The sequence below is a fragment of the Heptranchias perlo genome, chromosome 14, assembly GCF_035084215.1.
Source record: "Heptranchias perlo isolate sHepPer1 chromosome 14, sHepPer1.hap1, whole genome shotgun sequence".
Lineage (NCBI taxonomy): Eukaryota > Metazoa > Chordata > Chondrichthyes > Hexanchiformes > Hexanchidae > Heptranchias > Heptranchias perlo.
In genome coordinates this window covers 29658970-29679444 of record NC_090338.1, presented here as the reverse complement: position 1 = coordinate 29679444, position 20475 = coordinate 29658970, and the positions used below count along the sequence as shown (strand labels likewise).

General features: G+C 43.2%; 1 protein-coding gene and 1 long non-coding RNA gene across 3 annotated transcripts in view; both read right to left on the bottom strand.

Moving 5' to 3' along the window:
* Positions 1–723: 723 nt before the first annotated feature.
* Positions 724–6598, bottom strand: LOC137332097 (uncharacterized). 2 transcript variants are annotated; one of them, XR_010965580.1, is made up of 3 exons: positions 5686–6598; positions 3741–3833; positions 724–963 (listed from the first exon to the last, which is right to left on the bottom strand). It is a non-coding gene; the product is annotated as an uncharacterized lncRNA (long non-coding RNA). The 2 variants fall into 2 exon arrangements; XR_010965579.1 differs by lacking the exon at positions 5686–6598 and having other exon boundaries at positions 3741–4830.
* A 6447-nt stretch (positions 6599–13045) lies between these two features.
* Positions 13046–20475, bottom strand: part of cyp2u1 (cytochrome P450, family 2, subfamily U, polypeptide 1) — a 35822-nt gene continuing 28392 nt past the window's right edge. Inside the window, exon 5 of the mRNA XM_067996173.1 lies at positions 13046–19805. Within this exon, the coding sequence (XP_067852274.1) occupies positions 19627–19805 (179 nt within the window). The 3' untranslated portion in view covers positions 13046–19626. The remainder of the gene's footprint in view (positions 19806–20475) is intronic.

The window sequence follows — 20475 nt, the reverse complement described above, 5'->3', positions numbered from 1 at the left end:
TCAAATAAAGCTGTCGGACTATAACCTGGTGTTGTACGACTCCGTACATTTGTCCACCCCAGTCCATCACCGGCATCTCTGCATCATTTATAAATAGAGGCATAGAGTACAATAGCAAGGAAGTTATGTTGAACCTTTATAAAACTGGTTCGGCCACAACTGGAGTATTGTGTCCAATTCTGGGCATTGCACTTTAGGAAGGGTGTGAAGGCCTTCAAGAGGGTGCAGAAAAGATTTATTAGAATCGTTCCAGGGATGGAGGACTTCAGTTACGTGGAAAGACTGGAGAAGCTATGGTTGTTCTCCTTAGAGCAGAGAAGCTTGACAGGAGATTTGATCGAAGTGTTCAAAATCAAGAAGGGTTTGGATAAAGTAAATAAAGAGAAACTGTTCCCATTAGTGGAAGGGTCGAGAACCAGAGGACACAGATTTAAGGAGATAGGCAAAAGAACCAAAGGCGACAGGATCTGGAATGCGCTGCCTGAAAGGAGGTGGAAGCAGATTCAATCGTGGCTTTCAAAAAGGAACTGGATAAATACTTGAAGGGAAAAAATTTGCAGGGCTACGGGGAAAGACCGGGGCAGTGGGACTACCTGGAATGCTCTCACAAAGATGGGCTGAATGGCCTCCTTCTGTGCTGTAACCATTCTATGATTCTATTATTCTAACAGTATATTAAAACATAATTTTAAATTTCACTCATAGAACATTAAGGAAAGCATATTTTCCAAAGAAATAATGGTTTTATTATGGATTGATTAATTTGGCAGAATAAAATATAAAACAGTTATTTACATACAATATTTAAGTTTGAAAAGTCTATTGCATTCACACTCTGTACTTTTGCCCCTCCCCCAATACTTACATATAAATAAAAATCTTAAAAATTGAACAGGAAATAGGCGTAGTGAAGACCCTGGGCCGCTTCTGCGAGCTGTAACATCATGAATCCTAAAATACCACCTTCAGAATAGATGAACAGTAGGTTAGCACACAATCCTTTCACCTCTATGACCTCGGCAGAATCCAGCCCATACAGATGGGACGGATTTCTGTCCACTGTGGAATGTGCTTGAACACAGCAAAACAAATTCATCATAATTCAGCACAAACTGACCATCTCACTCAGACAAGTAATAAAACCATGGTTGGTGTGAGAGATGGAAATATTAGAATGGTGCAACAGGGAACACTCTTGAGGTTGGAGATAAGGTATGTTGTTGAAGCAGAGCGAGAATTCAGCACCTAATACACGCTTTACTTTACCTGGAAGCACTTTGTTGTGAAAATGGGGACAAAATGTGAAAACATGTTCCATTCACCAGGACTCAACTTTCATTGCTCAACTTTCAAACTGTCTGTCTAATATTAAGTCTTGGATGTGTCAAAATTTCTCCAAGCAAAGTTATTCTTTTTTGGCTTCTATTAGCACCTATGTGCCTCTTGATTTTAATTCCATCCACCTCCCTAAATGCCATCGCAGGCTCAGTGCAAACCTGGGCATGCTGCTCCATCACCAAGACTGCCTTCTTCCACCTTTGCAAACTTGTCTGCCTCTACCCCTCCGTCGCCACTGCCACAGATACGCTAATCTGCACCTTTACTATCCTCAGACTTGACTTCTCTAATGCTCTACCAGCCAACTGTCCTCCACTTCTGCAAACTGCAACATATGCAGAATGCTGCTGCCTCTATTCTTACCTACTCAAAGCCCCACACTTCCATTCCGTCAATCTTTACTAGGCATCATTGATTGCTTGTACCCTATGAATCAATTTAAGGTCCATTATTCTCACCTGCAAATGCCTCCATGGCATTTCCCCACCCTACTTCAACGACTTCCTTCAAACCCATATCCCCGCTCACACTTTTCACTCCTGATACTGGTCTGTTCCACTTTCTCCATCGTCTTCACTCCAACATTTGTGGCTGTTCCTTCAGCCTCCATGCCCCTGCCCTCTGGAACTACCTCCCAACATTCTTTCAGTTTATGCCATTCCTCCCTCTTAACAAAAGCCTATTAAATACTTTTCTGTTGAACCGCTCTTTCAGCCCTGCCCCTTAACATTCTACCTATTCCTTTCCCTCGTACTGTGTCCACTTCATTCTCTGACTGTAAAGTGCTCTGGGATTTTTTTCAAAATGCTATATAAATACAAGTTGTTGTTGATGAGCACCAAAAATATAAATTTATAAATGCAATGTTACTTCTTAGTTCTGCTCTTTGGGGTAACATCAGGAATTAGCAATGGCTGGTGAGAAAAATCATATCCTTAGGTTTTACTCAAACACATGCTGATTAAACAATAACAAGTAAAATGAGTCGTTGATATCAAGGGGCGTACCATGCCAGCTATAGTTTTAGTACAAGACAAAGCCAAGCACTAAACCAATCACTGCCATAATAAAAAGCATGCCTTCATATTTACTATTACAATCGGAGCTGGTTCTAAAAAGAAATTCTTGCAGATTTCTCTGCATCTAATGCATTTCACATCATGAATATTTTAACAGTGCAGTGCAGCAATGCTCTTAGTATGTGTGTTCACGTATGGTAGGGGCTATCATCTATTCTGAGTATTGATAATTTGATGTTCTGTGTATGCCTGTTAAATTTGATAAGGTGCCACATAGAAGGTTGTTACGCAAGATAAAGGCTCATGGGGTTGGGGGTAATATATTAACATGGATAGAGGATTGGTTAACGGACAGAAAACAGAGAGTAGGGATAAACGGGTCATTCTCAGGTTGGCAGGCTGTAACTAGCGGAGTGCCGCAAGGATCAGTGCTTGGGCCTCAGCTATTTATAATCTATATTAATGACTTAGATGAAGGGACCAAGTGTAACGTATCCAAGTTTGCTGATGATACAAAGCTAGGTTGGAAAGTAAGCTATGAGGAGGACATAAAGGGGCTGATTTTTGGGTGATGGAGCAGGTGCATTGGGGGCTCCGAAAATCGCTAAAATGCCGAGCGGGTTCTGAGCCCGGCTCCAACCCGCTGACTTCTGGGTTCCCCAGTGACGCGTCCAGACCTGCATGCGCCTCCTGAATGCGGGAATCCCACCGGCAAGTAAAGCTGGCGGGGTGATAATTTACATACTTGAACTACTTGATTGAGTAACATTTTGACAGGGGTGAGAATTTAAAGCATCCTCAGTGTGTTTCTCGTGCTGTAGGAAACACTCCCTATCGCAACAGACGTGTTTCAGCCAGCAGCCAGTGGGAAATGCAAATGCTTATTTGACAGGTGGAGAGAAAACGTCATTTATTGTAGCAGGACACTCTGTCACTTCAGACAAAGTTTTGGCTGCAAACCTTTGTGTTTTCACTCAAAATTCTTACTTTCCACCCAAAACTCTGCTGTGTAAACGTATTTAACTACTTTGCGGATCCCTCAAACTCACACGGTCTGGATGGGGGGGGGGGGGGGGGCGCCATGGCTGCATTCATCACTTCATCCGCCTTGCCAGGCATGCATCCATCTCCGCCACATGGAGCTCCACAACACAGTGCTGCGCCACAGGCACCTGCACAAGAGCAGAGGGCAACAACAGAGAGAGCGATGTCGCAAGAGGCACTACCCTTGCAACAGGGTCTACAGACTGGGGCTCAGCTACCTGGACCTCTCTGAGGAACAGTGCATACGGAGCCTCAGATTCAGTCGCCAGGTAGTCACAGACATCTGCAGCCTCCTTCATACCGAGCTGCTCCCGGCTGGGCCGAGCAGCATCTCCTTACCTGTCACTGTCAAAGTCACCACTGCCCTCAACTTCTTCGCCTCCAGATCATTCCAGGGTGCCACTGGGGACATCGCCGGGGTCTCTCAGTCGTCTGCACACAAGTGCATAAGGTAGGTCACCGATGGCTTGTTTCGCAGGGCCTTGCACTACGTCAACTTCCCCATGGACGATCTCAGCCAGATGGAGAGGGCAGTGGGATTCCATGCTGTGGCTGGCTTCCCACGTGTGCAGGGTGTAATCGATTGCACCCATATAGCAATACGAGCACCTCCACAGAGCCAGGACTGTTCATCAACAGGAAGGGCTATCACTCCATCAACACTCAGCTCGTTTGTAACCACCGCAAGAGATTCCTTCACGTGTGCGCCAGATACCCTGGCAGCTGCCAGGATTCCTTCATCATCCGGGAATCCAACATCCTGCCCCTCTTCCACGCACCGAACACCCGTAAGGGCTGGCTCCTCGGGGACAAGGGATACCCGCTGCACACGTGGCTCATGACACCTCTGAGGAACCCCATCACCGACCAACAGCCTCAATACAACGACAGCCACATCACTACCAGATCTACAATTAAGTATGCTATAGGGCTGCTCATGATGCACTTCAGGTACCTTGATCGTTCTGGGGGAGCGCTTCAATACGCACCAGACAGAGTGGGACACATTATAGTGTGTTGCCCTGCACAACAGAGAGGGGTGCCGCTTGAGGAGACCCCATCCACATCTGCCACCCACATTGAGGAGGAAGAGGCGGAGGAAGAGGAGGAGGGGGTGGAGGAGGAGCAGGAGCAACCCATGGGCAGAACAGCGGCTCACCTGGCTGCTCGTGAGACAGGGAGTTACTGATATGTGAATGGTTCTCCGAACTTCAGACAGTGTGAAGAGTCCAGTTCTCACCACCTGGACAGAGCAGCGGCCACACCAGCCCCCCCCCAACCCCGCACAAAACAGTCCTGCAACTACACATACAGCCACTGTAGAGTGACCCAATGGGTGGCATCAAGTGTCGGCGTTCATGGTGAACCTCATGAAAGGGCCTTATTACAGAAGCCAGTCAAGCATGGCCAAGACTTGGCAGTAGTGATGGCAATAATAATATTTAATGTGAGTTTAACAAAAAGCAAACATAAATAAAAAACATGACGAACTGTCAAACACCCTTGTGCACCCCCTTCGTACTTACAAAACTTTCGCCTTTCGCTTCCGGCTACTTCTACAAGGTGCATCCCCTGTGGCTGCAGCAAAGGTAGTGGCAGGTTGCTCTTGTTCATACCCTGACCGATTAGGTGCTTTGGGCCTATGCCTTCTGGGTTTTGGTGCCCGTGAGGGCCCCTCCAAAGACTGCTCCACCTGCACCTGTGCAGGGGAAGACTCAGCAACCTGGAGAGGAGGCAGCATTGCGGGTACTGGTTGAGAAGGGGGCAACGGGTGAGACGTGGGGGCGCTTTGAGTGGTGTCCCCACTTCCATGTCCCCTGGGCCAGGCCCACACCAGTCCTACCGCTCTGCTGGACAAGTTTGGAGGACATGTGTGATGCCTTGTAAGGCCAGTGCTTGTGTATCTGCCCGCCTGTTTAAGGTGGCAGAATGTTGCTCACCCTGAGTCCGAATGGCCGTTGTCAGGGCCTGAATGGACTCATTTGTGAACTGTGCTTGAAGCTCCATGGAGGCTAGCCTTCCCTCCATCGCAGACATTCCCGCACTTACCTGCGACACTATCTCAGAGATTCCCTCCCGTATTTGTGCCACCATTCCAATCATGCAGGAGTTGGACTCCTCCATCCTCTGCGTGATTGTGGAGAGTGGCACCTGTTCCAGCACCTTGCAAATGTGCTGCGTCCAGCTGAGCAAAGCCTGGAGAAGAGTGCTCGCACTGACGCAGACTCTCCACAGTTGTCTCTGCCACCAGTGTCTGCTCGTGCTCACGTGTGTGGTAACTCACCATGTGCGACCCCAACTAACTGCGGACTGGGACCCACCGAGGTGTGTGTATCTGCGCTGGTGGATGGCTTGCTGAGACATGACGGTGCACCCTCAGAGGCTGGCAGGTCCTCTAGGAGTTGCCCTCTGCCGTCACAGCGGTCACTGAAGGCCCTGTAAGAGGACAGAAGGCAATATTAAGCATGATCACAGATGTGTCATCACAGATGTGTCATGTTGCGATGAGCATACTGAGGTGCTGAAGGTGGCGAGGCATGTTAACATCAATTCATATTGTGTGTGCTGAATGTTAAAGTTCTGTCACCAGACGTTTGTTGGGTGCCAGTCTCGGCGTCCCTGACGGACAGGCGCTTGAGGGTCCGGCTCAGCTCCAGCGCCTCCTGCTCCGTGTCTATGAGGACAACTATCTGTTGCGGCTTCCCTCCGGTCCTCGCCCTCTCCCATGCATTCTGGGCTCTCTTCTCCTATAAGGAGAGAAAGTACAGATGTATGAGTGAGTGATGGTGATGTGGCAACTGATGAATGCATTGGTTTGGTTGCGGCTGACCGTGAAAGAGATGCATCAGAGGGTGAGTATAAGACAGAGCCATGACATTGTATGAGGATTGGGTTGAGTGGTAGTGATGGAGTGAGTAATGGGGAGGTGAGGAAGTGCAGATAAGTTGAGGATGAGCTTTCGGTGGGTGTGAGGTGATAGAGTAGAGTTGGCAGTGAAGAATAAGTTGGGGGGTGGGGGTGGTGATGTGGACGACGGTATGTAGGAGAATCAGTAAGTGTACTTGCTTTAGCTGATCTAGTTAGGTCATTGAAGCGCTTCCTGCACTGGATCCAGGTGCAGGAGATGGTGCTGCTGCTGATGACCTCCTCTGCCACCTCGAGCCAGGCCTTCTTGGTGGCAGAGGCAGGCCACTTCCTCTTGTCTGCCGGGTAGAAGACATCCCTCTTCCTCCTCACTCCATCCAGTAGCACCTGGAGTGAGGCATCACTAAATCTAGGAGCAGCCTTTCCCCTGAGCTGCTCCATTGTGCTGTGTGTGTTTGCCCCAGGAGCAGCCATTGGCGGACTGCCCATTTAAGTAGAGCACCTCTAGCGGACAGCCTGTAATGCGGGTGCGCAGTCCGCCTGCTGCGCAGCTTTCGGACGGCAAACCCAGAAGCCACGTTAAGTGGCTCCAATTGACCCACGATCGCGTGGGGAATGGACAGATTTCATTGGGCTGGTTACCCACATGCCCAATCACCCCCCTGCTGCCACCCTGCTAATATCAGGGCCAAAGTGTCTGCAAAGGGATATAGACAGGTTAGGTGAGTGAGCAAGAAGATGGCAGATGGAGTATAATGTGGGGAATTGTGAGGTTATAGGAACATAGGAAAATAGAAACAAGAGTAGGCCATTCAGCCCCTTGTGCCTGCTCCGCCATTTGATAAGATCATGGCTGATCTGTGATCTAACTCCATATACCTGCCTTTGGCCCATATCCCTTAATACCTTTGGTTGCCAAAAAGCTATCTATCTCAGATTTAAATTTAGCAATTGAGCTAGTATCAATTGCCGTTTGCGGAAGAGAGTTCCAAACTTCTACCACCCTTTGTGTGCAGAAATGTTTTCTAATCTCGCTCCTGAAAGGTCTGGCTCTAATTTTTAGACTGTGCCCCCTACTCCTAAAATCCCCAACCAGTGGAAATGGTTTCTCTCTATCCACCCTATCTGTTCCCCTTAATATCTTATAAACTTCGATCAGATCACCCCTTAACCTTCGAAACTCCAGAGAATACAACCCCAATTTGTGTAATCTCTCCTCGTAACTTAACCCTTGAAGTCCGGGTATCATTCTAGTAAACCTACGCTGCACTCCCTCCAAGGCCAATATGTCCTTCCAAAGGTGCAGTGCCCAGAACTGCTCACAGTACTCCAGGTGCGGAGCAACCAGGGTTTTGTATAGCTGCAGCATAACTTCTGCCCCCTTGTACTCCAGTCCTCTAGATATAAAGGCCAGCATTCCATTAGCCTTATTGATTATTTTCTGCACCTGTTCATGACACTTCAATGATCTACGTACCTGAACCCCTAAGTCCCTTTGGACATGCACTGTTTTTAACTTTTTACCATTTAGAGAGTACCCTGTTCTATCCTTTTTTGATCCAAAGTGGATGACCTCACATTTGTTTACATTGAATTCCATTTGCCACAGTTTTGCCCATTCACCTAATCTATCAATATCACTTTGTAATTTTATGTTTTCATCTCCACTGCTTACAATGCCACCAATCTTTGTGTCATCGGCAAACTTAGACATGAGACTTTCTATGCCTTCATCTAAGTCATTAATAAATATTGTGAATAATTGAGGCTCCAAGACAGATCCCTGCGGGATTCCGCTAGTCACATCCTGCCAATGTGAGTACCTACCCATTATCCCTACTCTCCGTCGCCTTTCGCTCAGCCAACTTCCTAACCAAGTCCGTACTTTTCCCTCGATTCCATGGGCTTCTATCTTAGCTAACAGTCTCTTATGCAGGACCTTATCAAATGCCTTCTGGAAGTCCATATAAATAACATCCATTGACATTCCCCTGTCTGCTACTTTAGTCACCTTTTCAAAAAATTCAATCAGGTTTGTCAGGCACGACCTACCTTTCACAAATCCATGCTGGCTCTCTCTGATTAACTGAAAATTCTCGAGGTGTTCAGTCACCCTATCCTTAATTATAGACTCCAGCATTTTCCCCACAACAGATGTTAGGCTAACTGATCTATGATTCCCCGGTTTCCCTCTCTCTCCTTTCTTAAAAAGCGAGTGACGTGCAATTTTCCAATCTAGAGGGACAGTTCCTGAATCTGGAGAACTTTGAAAGATTATAGTTAGGGCATCTGCAATCTGCTCACCTACTTCCTTTAAAACCCTGGGATGGAAACCATCTGGTCCTGGGGATTTGTCACTCTTTAGTGCTATTATTTTCTTCATTACTGTTGCTTTACTTATGTTAATTTTATCGAGTCCCTGTCCCCGATTCAATATTAGTTTTCTTGGGATTTCCGGCATGCTAGCCTCTTTTTCTACTGTAAATACTGGCGCAAAGAAATCGTTCAACATTTTCGCCATTTCCCCATTGTCAATGACAATATCCCCACTTTCAGTTTTTAAGGGGCCAACACTGCTCCTGACCACCCTCTTTTTCCTAATGTAACTATAAAAGTTCTTCGTATTGGTTTTGATATCCCTTGCAAGTTTCTTTTCATACTCTCTTTTTGTAGCTCTTACTATCTGTTTTGTGACTCTTTGTTGATCTTTGTATCTTTCCCATTCGCCAGGATCTGTGCCATTTTTTGCCTTTTTGTATGCCCTTTCCTTATGTCTTATACCGTCCCTTACCTCTTTAATTGTCCATGGCTGTTTTTTTTGGCAAGTAGAGTTCTTGTCCCTCAGGGGTATAAACCGATTCTGTATCACGTTAAATGTTTCTTTAAACATTTCCCACTGATCATCAGTCGTTTTACCCAATTTACTGTGGACAGTCTCTGTCTCATCCCATTGACGTCGGCCTTACCCAAGTCTAGAATCTTAGCAGCTGATTCACTTTTTTCCCTTTCAAACACTACATTGAACTCAATCATGTTATGATCGCTATTGGATAGATGTTCACGCACAGTTAAGCTGTTAACTAAATCAAGTTATTCACTTTGTTAGGAAGAATAGAAAAATAGAACATTTCTTAAATGGTGAGAAACTATTAAATGTTGGTGTTCAGAGAGATCTGGGTGTCCTCGTACAAGAAACACAAAAAGGTAGCATGCAGATACAGCAAGCAATTAGGAAGGCAAATGGCATGTTGGCCTTTATTGCAAGGTATACAAGGTGTACAAGAGTAAGGAAGACTTATTAAAATTGTACAGGGCTTTGGTGAGATCTCACCTGGAGTATTGTGTACAGTTTTGGTCTTCTTATCTAAGGAAGGATATACTTGCCTTAGAGGCAGTACAACGAAGGTTCACTAGATTGCTTCCTGGGATGAGAGGATTGTCCTATGAGGAGAGATTGAGTAGAATGGGCCTATACTCTCTGGAGTTTAGAAGAATGAGAGGTGATCTCATTGAAACATACAAGATTCTGAGGGGGCTTGAAAGGGTAGCTGCTGAGAGGTTGTTTCCCCTGGCTGGAGAGTCTAGAACTAGGGGGCATAGTCTCAGGATAAAGGGTCAGCCATTTAAGATTGAGATGATAAGGTATTTCTTCACTCAGAGGGTTGTGAATCTTTGGAATTCTCTACCCCAGAGGGCTGTGGATGCTGAGTCGTTGAATATGTTCAAGGCTGAGATAGATAGATTTTTGGACTCTAGGGGAATCAGGGATATGGGGATTGGGCAGAAGAGTGGAGTTGAGTTAGAAGATCAGCCATGATCTAATTGAACGGCGGAGCAGGCTCGAGGGCCCGTATGGCCTACTCCTGCTCCTCTATCTTATGTTCTTCTGTTCGTAAAATCATAAATTTATAAAGAACTCAAGTCAGTGGAGAGCGCTGGGCATCATTTTCAACCTCACCGCCTGGGCATTAAGGTGGTGAAGCAGACTGTCTGCCTGTTATAAATTCATCCATTTGTCATCTCATTGATATGTGATGACAATTGGATGAGTTCTGTAACGGGCAGGTGGTCTGCTCCACCACATTACCACCCAGGCAGTGAAGTTGAAACTTGCCCCCATATCTCCTTCAGTTGTCACTTCCTCCTACAGGCTTTTATAGCCCAAGCTTGGCCTCGCCTCATCATTATCTCTTGATTCACCTTGTCTTCAGTTTTACTTTTTCAATTGTTTTAATTACTGATTCACCAGGCCAGATATCTATGAATAAATTATAAACTGCATTGGTCCCAGTGATACCTAGTGGACTTTTTCACCAAAAACCCTTGCTCAGTAATGGTCCAGTGCATTCAATCCTGTTCCAGGGAGGGTGTGAAATAAGGATACACAATGTAGCATAGCAAAGTGCTGTTGTGAAACAGAATTTTACACCACTATTTTCTCATCTTTCTGGCCTACTTGCCCATCAGGTAGTTCATTGGTTCAGACAGTGATAAAGAGGGACTGGAGACATGTACAGTACAATCATAGTGAGTGGCAAGGCTGAAACAAGAGAAAAACTGGCTGCAAGTATTTTTTTCCTTCGGAGAAGGAAGTGTAAACACAGAACACTCTATATTCTCTCAAACTAGACCAGAGGAACGCTGAGCATCCAAGAGAGCTGCAAACAGCACCCCCTCCTGGCAAAAGGCTATATTAACATGAGCCACAAAAATCACTGAGCCATTATGGCGCCCTCAAGTCTTGTTTGTTTATTGCATATTTTCTAAGTGCACATGAAAGGAAGTCAGATAATTTTGGCAATATTTCAGCTGACACTTTACCACATCCCTAAAGTTGTATGCAAACTCTGATGGGACTTACTCGAGTGCTATACTTTATTGAATATCATTATCAAAAAGTTGTTGACAGTTTCAGTCTGTCTCCTGAGGGGGAATGAAAGTTTTAGAACTCAAGAAATTGTGCTTCATTAAGTAATTAAATGAAATGAACCAACTTTCATCCCTAGTATCTATTTGCTGCTCCAGACTGATCATAGTGTTTTGCACATAAAAGATGTTTTAACCTACAAAGCATATATAAACACGAAATATGGGTTATAATTACCACACAACTAATTTAAATGGTTATATTTTTTCTTTGAAGAGTCAAGTGGAAGACATATACTTATTGAAAAAGATTATATGTTAAAATTAGGTATCAAATACAGCTCCTTTTATGCTTCCTGTGTTTGATGTCTGAAGTTATCCAAACTCTTTTCTGCTCAAATGTGCTCTTTGTTTCATGGTTTTGTCCATCCATTAAGGCTGGGATTTCCAAAAGGTAAAATGAAATTTAGAGAAATAAATTTGTGTGGTTAATTAATAATGTATTAGTTAAATATTAAAGGGGACCCAATCTCATGATAGAAGTGTTTGATTAACCTTTTTCTGGTTTGCAAGATGCTACATGATGATATACATTACATCAAATCACACTGTCACATCAGTTGGAAATAACATCACCATGACAAAAATGACATATGGTTCTGATTCACCAGGCCAGTTATCTATGAATAAATTATAAACTGCATTGGTCCCAGTGATACCTAGTGGACTTTTTCACCAAAAACCCTTGCTCAGTAACGGTCCAGTGCATTCAATCCTGTTTTAGAGAGGGTGTGAAGTAAGGATACGGAAGCAATAATTTATGCTTGACCAGAGAAATGGCTTGTTATTGAAATTTTCTTCACAGAATTAGTGATGCACATGGTTAGATGCACTACTGGGTGTGGTACTGAGCAATACTATAACCGGTCAGTGCTGACAACTGAATCTCAGCTGGACCAGTCACGAAGCACGACAGTTGGCCTTTGGGTCCCTTGGCCATAGAGGAAAAAAATTAAAATTCAGTGACCCGTGCTGGATAGGTCACATGTGTGGACATCTGGTTAGGTTGGGATCAGGCTCAACTGTGATCTATTCCATAATTGAATTACAAGCTGATATTCACTATCCGGGTATACATAAGGGTAATGGTTACTTGTATAATGGCATTTGGAGGGCTGCTGGGACCCATGAAATAGGAACCCGCAGAGCAGGTTTCTACTTTTTTTGCATGTCTGGTTGTTTCCGTTGGTCGCAAATGTATATATTTCAAATCTTAAATGTGCAGGGATTAAAACTGAACCACAGATGGCTCAAGAATGTTATTTAAAATTGAATTTCAGAACAAAAAATAACAAACTAAGAATTTTAATTTTAATATTTAAGTTCTAAATTAATTCCAGTTTTAGTATCAGTTGATGTTAAAACAACCATTTAAAGCAATCAATACAAACAACATAGTATCATAGTATGGTACAGTGCAGAAGGAGGCCATTTGGCCCATCGTGCCTGTGCCAGCTCTTTGAAAGAGCTATCCAACTAATCCCACTACCCTGCTCTTTCCCCATAGCCCTGTACATTTTTTCCCTTGTTGTTTTTGAAATTAGTTAAGCTCATTCTTTCCTCTTCTGGGCAGGCTGACTTATATTAGATGCTTGATGGTGTTTACAGTCCAAATTACAGTTTTACACAGCAGAATCTCACTGGAGAAAATTCATTATAAATCTCTCATGATAATGAACTTCTTCCCTGATTCGGCAGTAGCTCTACTGCAGTCAACAAAGAACCTCGGCCTCAATAAGACAGATTCAAATGACAGTCCTTCACAAGTTGTAATAATGAGATTGACTTCACTGTGACACTTATCATACTTTCTGCATGTCATTAGCTTTCACAAAAATAATTCAAAGGCAAAATTAAGATATATATTTATTTTTAAAGTAAAAATAGTTAGCTCTGATGCAGCAAACAAATAAAACAATTATCCATAAAAATGTTATGAGAAGTACAACAATCTTCCTGCCTATAAAACCTTTTTTTTGCTGTTGTCACACCTTTGTGTCAACTTTGCAATTATAAATTCCCATGTCCAAATTTATCATGGAAAAGCCATCTGTAAATTGGATCCTAAGCACAGTGAGCATATCTCTCATGAATGCTCATACTACTGATGTAGAGGTCTTAGGCTCCAATCTGCAAGAGGCTCTATTGTCCATCTTCAACATGCTAGGGGATCAGATTGAAAGTCTTTGAGGCAGAGATTTAAAGATCTCAACGTTGCCACACTCTGATCCTAAGCAGATCAGTGGTCTTGCTGAGGCAGTGGCCCCAATTTTAACTGCTCCCACCTGGCAGAAACTGGGCGGGGTGGGGGGGGGTGGGGGGGGAGTTAAAATAATGCAAGTCACTTACCCCCTCTGGTCCCGCAGCCTTCCTGCTGTGTTCCGATATTAGCCTGCTCTTTTGAGCAGGCAAGCTGGACACCCGCAGGAAGGAAGCAGGGTCCTACTTTAAATAAGAAGATGGGTCCAATTATGTCATCAGCACCCGATCTGCAATTTCAACCTGAGGCCTGAGTGGGGGAGCAGTGTCGACTACTGCAGCGGTTCAAGAAGGTGGCCCATCATCACCTTCTCAGGGCAACCATTAATGGGCAATAAATGCCAGCCTTGCCAGTGACGCCCACATCCCAATAATGAATAAAAGAAAAATTCCTCAGGTTGAGTCCTGGTTGTGCAAACAACAATTTTCTCACTTCATCCTGAATTTACTTTTTGCTAGATTGAACCTATCCTCCTCTCTCTTGTCATGATTTAATTTGAAGTAGTGTTGCAGATTTCCCTTTCCCGTCCTATAAAGGTCACCTCCATCGGAAGCAAAAGTTTGGAAAATGAAATTAAACTTATCCTAAAATGTTTCAGGGAACACTGACAAGATGTTTGGATGCAGCCAAACAGATGTGCACCCTGCAGAATAAGCCTACCAGAAATGAGACTGCGCTGAGTATAGAATCCGAGGACATGTTTGGCAGAACAAAGGATTTTATTCTGTTCACTTGTTCAAAGTTGATTTGGTTGTAAGTATCCCAATGGGACATGATGCTAAGAGTCAGGTGTGAGGCAGTGCTACACATGAGAGATGGAGTTACCCCCAGTACAATTTCACGAGGCGTAAATGCTAATCTTGGGTTCCATGCAGAATGGCTCCTATGGTTTTCACAGTGATGGGTTTGGTTCTTCTGCTGACTCATTTGGTAAATGTGTGGCTGAATTGGCTCATTTGCACCAGACCAGCTGTGGCGGGGCCACATTTAGTCTCAGTACCCTGGATTAGGGAGGGAAAACTTTGCCAGAGATGCAACTCCTGATCACTATCCAGTGAGTCCTGCTGAAAAGTCTGTATACATTACTTGGATGCCATGTGATGACATGACTGGACTAAGCTGTGATACCACTCGTGGTATAATACCCTGTTGACATTCACCATCTGGGTTCACATTTGAAGAGTGGCCATTTAGTTGAAGTACTTGATGGCTGGCAGTGTTTTGGAAACCTCCACCACAAGTCAGCACCTTCTAGAGAGGAGAGGAGGGGACAGCAAATAAAGCAATCGGTTTATTCATGTCACTCTTCAGCCTGGCTCTTTTTGAGGCTTTTAGTTGTGATATAATAGTCCCCTAGGTACATTAGAAACAAGATAGGCCATTCAGACGCCCAAGCCTGCTCTGTCATTCAATTAGGTAATGGTTGATCTGCAACGCAACTCCATTTTCCCACCTTTGCTCCATATCTCTTGATACCATTACCTAACAAAAATCTATCAGTCTTGACAGCTCCAAATGTCCCAGCATCCACAGCCTTTTGGGGGAAGAGAGTTCCAAATTTCTACTACCCTTTGTGTGAAAGTGTGCTTCCTGATTTCACCACTGAATGGCCTAGCTCTAATTTTAAGGTTATGTCCCCTTGTACTTGATTCCCCCATCAGAGGAAATAGTTTCTCTGTATCTACCCTATTAGATCCTTTTAACATTTTAAACATCTCGATCAGATCACATCTCAATCTCCTCCCTTCAATTGCAGCTTTCATTCTGTGTTGAAGGGGACTTGGAGGTTGCACTGCCTGAGGAGGTGTTTTGCACTGCAGTCCCCGTGGTGATTTGTTGTTGGATTATTACTGAGGGCCCATCTTTATGCTACAAGCTGTCTCTCCATTTCACACCTGCTTTGATTACACCCTCCAGATGCTCTGGTCAAGTGCACAGAAAAAAAATGCAAAGCTGGAGGTCGCTTCTAACGAATGGAGCAGAAAAACTTGGTGGGTCCTGATTCTATACTTTAAGCAGGCAGCTGGGTGTGTAGTCCTGCAATGTCGGCATAAGTACAATCATTTCTGCTTAAAAGCTGCGTGTTTCATGGAGTTGACATGTCTAATCACTGGAACCTTTTTTTTTGAGAACTTTGTTAAAGAAAAAGATACTACAGAGAGTAAGGAAGATCCTGAATTCCTAGAGCACCTTTCACATCTTCAGGGTGCTACATAGCACTTCACAGACAGGGAATTATTTCTTGAAGTGTAGTCTGTTTCAGGCAAACACAGCAGCTTATTTTCACACAGCAAGGACCCACAAACTACAAATGAAATGAATGACCATTCATGTAGTTTATGGCAATGTTGGATTAGGAAGGAATGTTGGCCGAATCCTAGAATAACTCCCTGCTCTTTTTCGGATCATGGCATGAGATCTTTTACTTCCACCTGCATTGCAGCTGAGACCTCTTTTTAACATCTCATCTAAAAGGCGGCACCTCCAAAAATGTAGCACTCCTTCAGTACTGCAGTGTCTGTCTAGATTATGTGGTACAAATTCTGGAGTGGGATTTGAACCCTCAGCCTTCCGAGGCAGAGTTTAAAGTTATACCAACTGAGCCAAAGTGACACTAGCAAGACTCTTCTTCATTTAATTATGGAGTAAAACCCAGATTGCTTTGATTTTTGGGAATCCACGGGCATAGCACATGTATGAAAATGTCAGCATGACACACTAGCATTGTACATAGTGTCCTACTCTCCCATTATATAAAGGCCCCTGATCCATGAGTGTTACCTTCTTTCCCACACAAGCGGGGTTATTGTCATTTGATATGTCAAGTGGCATTGACCTATGCAATATACTTCATGCACCAAAAACATGGCTAAGTGGCTCCACAATTTGGATAGTGGGACATATTTTCTGATTGGAGTGCAGTTCAGGTGTGAACTCTTGATGTACTCATCCTACATTCCAGTATGGACTATCAGCACAAGCTGGGTGACGATACATGAGGCAGATACTGGGGAAAGGAGGTGGAAGAAATGAGACAGATTAGCAAAAGAGTTAAATTGCAGTGCAATAAGATCCGAGAACTTTGATTGGGCAGGTCATTACTGTTGCTCAATGCCAGACAGCGGATTGGCCAATTGTTCTTTTTTGGTTTAACCCGGTCAGATGTCACTCACCTTAATATTATTTAAATGTAGAACAGGAAGAGTTTCAGTTGAGTATGTTGTGAGGTTGTAGAAATTTCTGTTTAGGTTGGAATTGAGATTCAGGGTGAAGGTTCTGGAAGAGATAATCTGGCTGATAGTGAGGACTGTTAATAAAGCATAGTATCTGGTGAGAAGTAATGAGAAGATACCTGTGGCTATTGGTATTACATCAAAATGGTGGACCTCACTGGTCATGTTGATTCTGCAACAGTTGTACATCATTAGTATTGAAATTGATGCAGTTTTCTATCTCAGATAGTGTACTTATTCCTAACATGACTCATTATACTTAGTACATTGGTAGTAAGTACAATTTCCAGTTACAGATGCTGTGAGCCTCAGGTTCTATAGTGAAATGTCCTGCGAGAATTCAAATCATGAGCTTGCTTTGTTGGTAAGCTAAGGGGAAGGGGTTTTCCTCAGGTCTCTGTTAGTGACATTGTAAGCTAGCACTGCTGTGGTTGTTGACCTCTGCCTGTTATGTTATTAGTTTGATGTGTTGAATAGATGAATGCTTGAGTGAAAGGTTGCATTTAATTGTTTTGACTGGTTTAACTAAGATGCATTAGAAAGTGTAAGTAAATCTTAATGTTCAAATGAATTGGGTGGATTCAGCTTGGCCAAGTTGGCCAAGCCCTGAATCAGGGTATGATCCCTGTGCAGTGCACACTGTATGCATCTAATGAGGCTGGTGGCAGGACCGTGACAAACTCGTCTGCTGGCCTCATTGGTTTCATACTGGTCAGCTGTGGGTGCCAGAGGCAGCTCCTTGGTCACTGAAGAGGAGTGAATTTGGCTGGCTCAGACTCTTGTTCCTCCTGGCTCCACAATAAGCTAAGTACAAAAGCTTTTTTTTGGTGACAGCTTCAAGGGATCCTTCTTGACAGGCCTTTAATGCTCATTTTTAAATTGGTGATCTGAGTGCATTGTAGAATGGGCAGGAAAATAAGAATTTTGATGGCTAATCAATTCTGCTTATTTGCATTGATGGAGACTATGCAACAAAAGTCTCTCTCATTCTATGCAAGACAATACATTATGGGCATTTAATCAGATCAGGAAAATTTAAGGATGAACAGGCATGAATCTAGTGAGTTTCTGAACTTGTGATTTTTCCAGCATCCCACCCTCCTTCCTCAGTTTTTCACTGGTGCAAGCACTTTCACTTCCAGGAATTTCTAGGCTATAATGTTAATGTCTTTTGATGGTGTCTATTTAAAAGGCATTGAGACACTATTTGGTTCTTACAATTTAAAAAAAAAGTAAAACCTGTTTTCCCCCCTCCTAAAATGGATCTTGATCGTGAAAGCTACTTTTTAAAAAAACAAACAAAAGGTCATGGTGGTGAGGTCCCTTCCCTGATAGCAACATTTTTCATATTAAAAAAAGGCATTATTTATTTGATCCTTTTTAATACTGTTCCTAATGGTAAGACCCTTTTTCTGAGGGACCCTATTGGGGAAAATTCTTTCATAGGGAGACTAAAGCTGTGATCCCTACTTACATTTAGGTTTAGCTTCCCTAAGGCTACAATGAGGACAATGACCAATCACAAATGAGACACTTATATCCCTCAGTAGTCTTGTTGAAGGGAGAAATGCACCATAATTAGAGTCCACAGTCCTGAATAATTCAGTAACAGCAGTATTTAAGAAAGCAGGGAACCTAATTTACACCATATGATTTAGCAAAATATTCTTGAAGAAACCTGCATTCAACAAGATCAAAAATAATACATCTGCATCAAAAAAGACAAGGACCATTACTGTGTGCACAGGAAATCTTACATTATTCAGCATCTTGCAAAAAAGACAATTCTAACATTGTTCCATTAAAAATTAATGGACAAGGATTAAATGTTCCAACAATGTTAAGTTAATTCCAAGCAACAAAACACATCTCAAAATAAACATTTGTAATGTCACCTATATAAAGGCTGGGGCAAATCTACCTCACCTGAAGTATTACCTAAAAAAAAATGTCCAAGATCCTTTTGTTTTTTAAAAAAAATAAATAAAAAATCACTATCCACATCTGCAACAAGTTCATAAGTGATTGATCAGTGCTGCCACATGATTCCACTATTTTTGAAAGCTGTATTCAGGCAAGATGGACTTAATGTTGGTACCAAATATAAATATGATCTGCATATTACATACGTTTTAGAATACACTGCTTCTTGAGCCATGGTACTGAGCCACTTAGCTAGTGGGAGGGAAAAGGATTTTCAAAGTGAAAAAAGACGACAGCAACTGGCTCTGTAGCTAATGGTCATTTCTTTCTTTCAGTGAAATGCAAAACGGTAAATACAATGGAGAATATGCTTCACCCTACAGCCCAGTGATTTACATTTACATGAACCTATGCCTGTCCTTGAATAACCACTGAATGATGAAGCCAATCATGTTCACAAAGGCATAAAAACTGTACAACTCCCGTTGAGTTTGCACTGCATGCTCCACGTGTTCATTGTAAATTGTAGACAGTCTTGAAGAATAAAATACATAAAATGGAACAGAAACTTGCATGACTCACAGATTAGTGCCCAGCATAATCTTATGATACAATCTTGATTGACTTAAGTAGAGATGTCAGATCCAAGACAGGAAATAGGAAACTTTCTAGTGTTGTATAGCCATTTTCTGCACAGGAACAATAAATATACTATCATGGAATGAGTTTGGATGCTTTTTGGAGTTTATCATAGCTGTTTTGTTAATTGAAGGCAGCAGCAAAGCAACACCATTGGTGATACGTTTGAGCTATGGATATTGCAGACATCTTACAAATAACAGACAAGCTAGAGATTAGCATCTTATGCAAAATAAACTGTCAACATAGTACTGACTGTGTCTGAGTTATAATGGCCATAACATCTAGGGAATGTAGGAGATATCCAATATTTTGAGATTCATTGCCTTTTTTTTTACTATTGCAGAATTGAAGACTGTGACCCGTTCCAACAAGCCATTTATCGACTGACGGGAATGATTTTAAAAGGATGTGGAGACAAAGTGAGACCAAACTTGCCGATCATGTTTGGTGCATCACAATCTTCAGGAAGTTTGAAGCAGAATGACTGCAGGAGGGTGCTGAAGATAAGGAACAGTTCCATCTTTGCCATCTGTTCTCCCATACAGATTCGCTTTCCTAATCAAAAAGACACAGAACCGATCAATACAAAATGCATTGGAATTGTATCATAGCACAGCATCACTCCCCATCACACTTATATTAAAATATAGCTCCACTCCCATCTCTACTGAAATGCATTGGATTCCTTTCATAACACAGCACTACTCCCCATCTACTGTATAACCAGGTGAAGAAAACAAAATAATCTGTCAAACTAACCACTTTTTATGCCCAAAACCTCAAAGCCCACTTTTCTCTATCCAAGGTGACATTGTAGTGCAGCATTGCTAACTTTTTGTCAAGGGCCACAACCTCAACCAATGTGTTATTCGAGGGCCATTCTCTCAAACACTACAATGTGTTGTACAACAGAATGGGGAGATGGGTCTAATTCCCCACAATGAGCTTCTGATTTTACTCATGTGTCACACCGGTCAGTTGGCAACTGAAGTGCAGGCACTAGTGGCATGGAATCTGTGTCTCGGCTCCACTAAAATACAATGGACTTGGATCGTAACACAGCACTTCTACTGTCTCTAGTCAAATGCATTCCCCACAGGAAATGAGACTATAGGATCATTAGGGCCAGAAATCGCTCCCTTAATAACGGAGGAGCTCAACAGCGCTCAGTTTTTAGTGGTGAATTGAAGGAGCAAGTTCCTGTGTTTGTACATGCGCAGTAAAA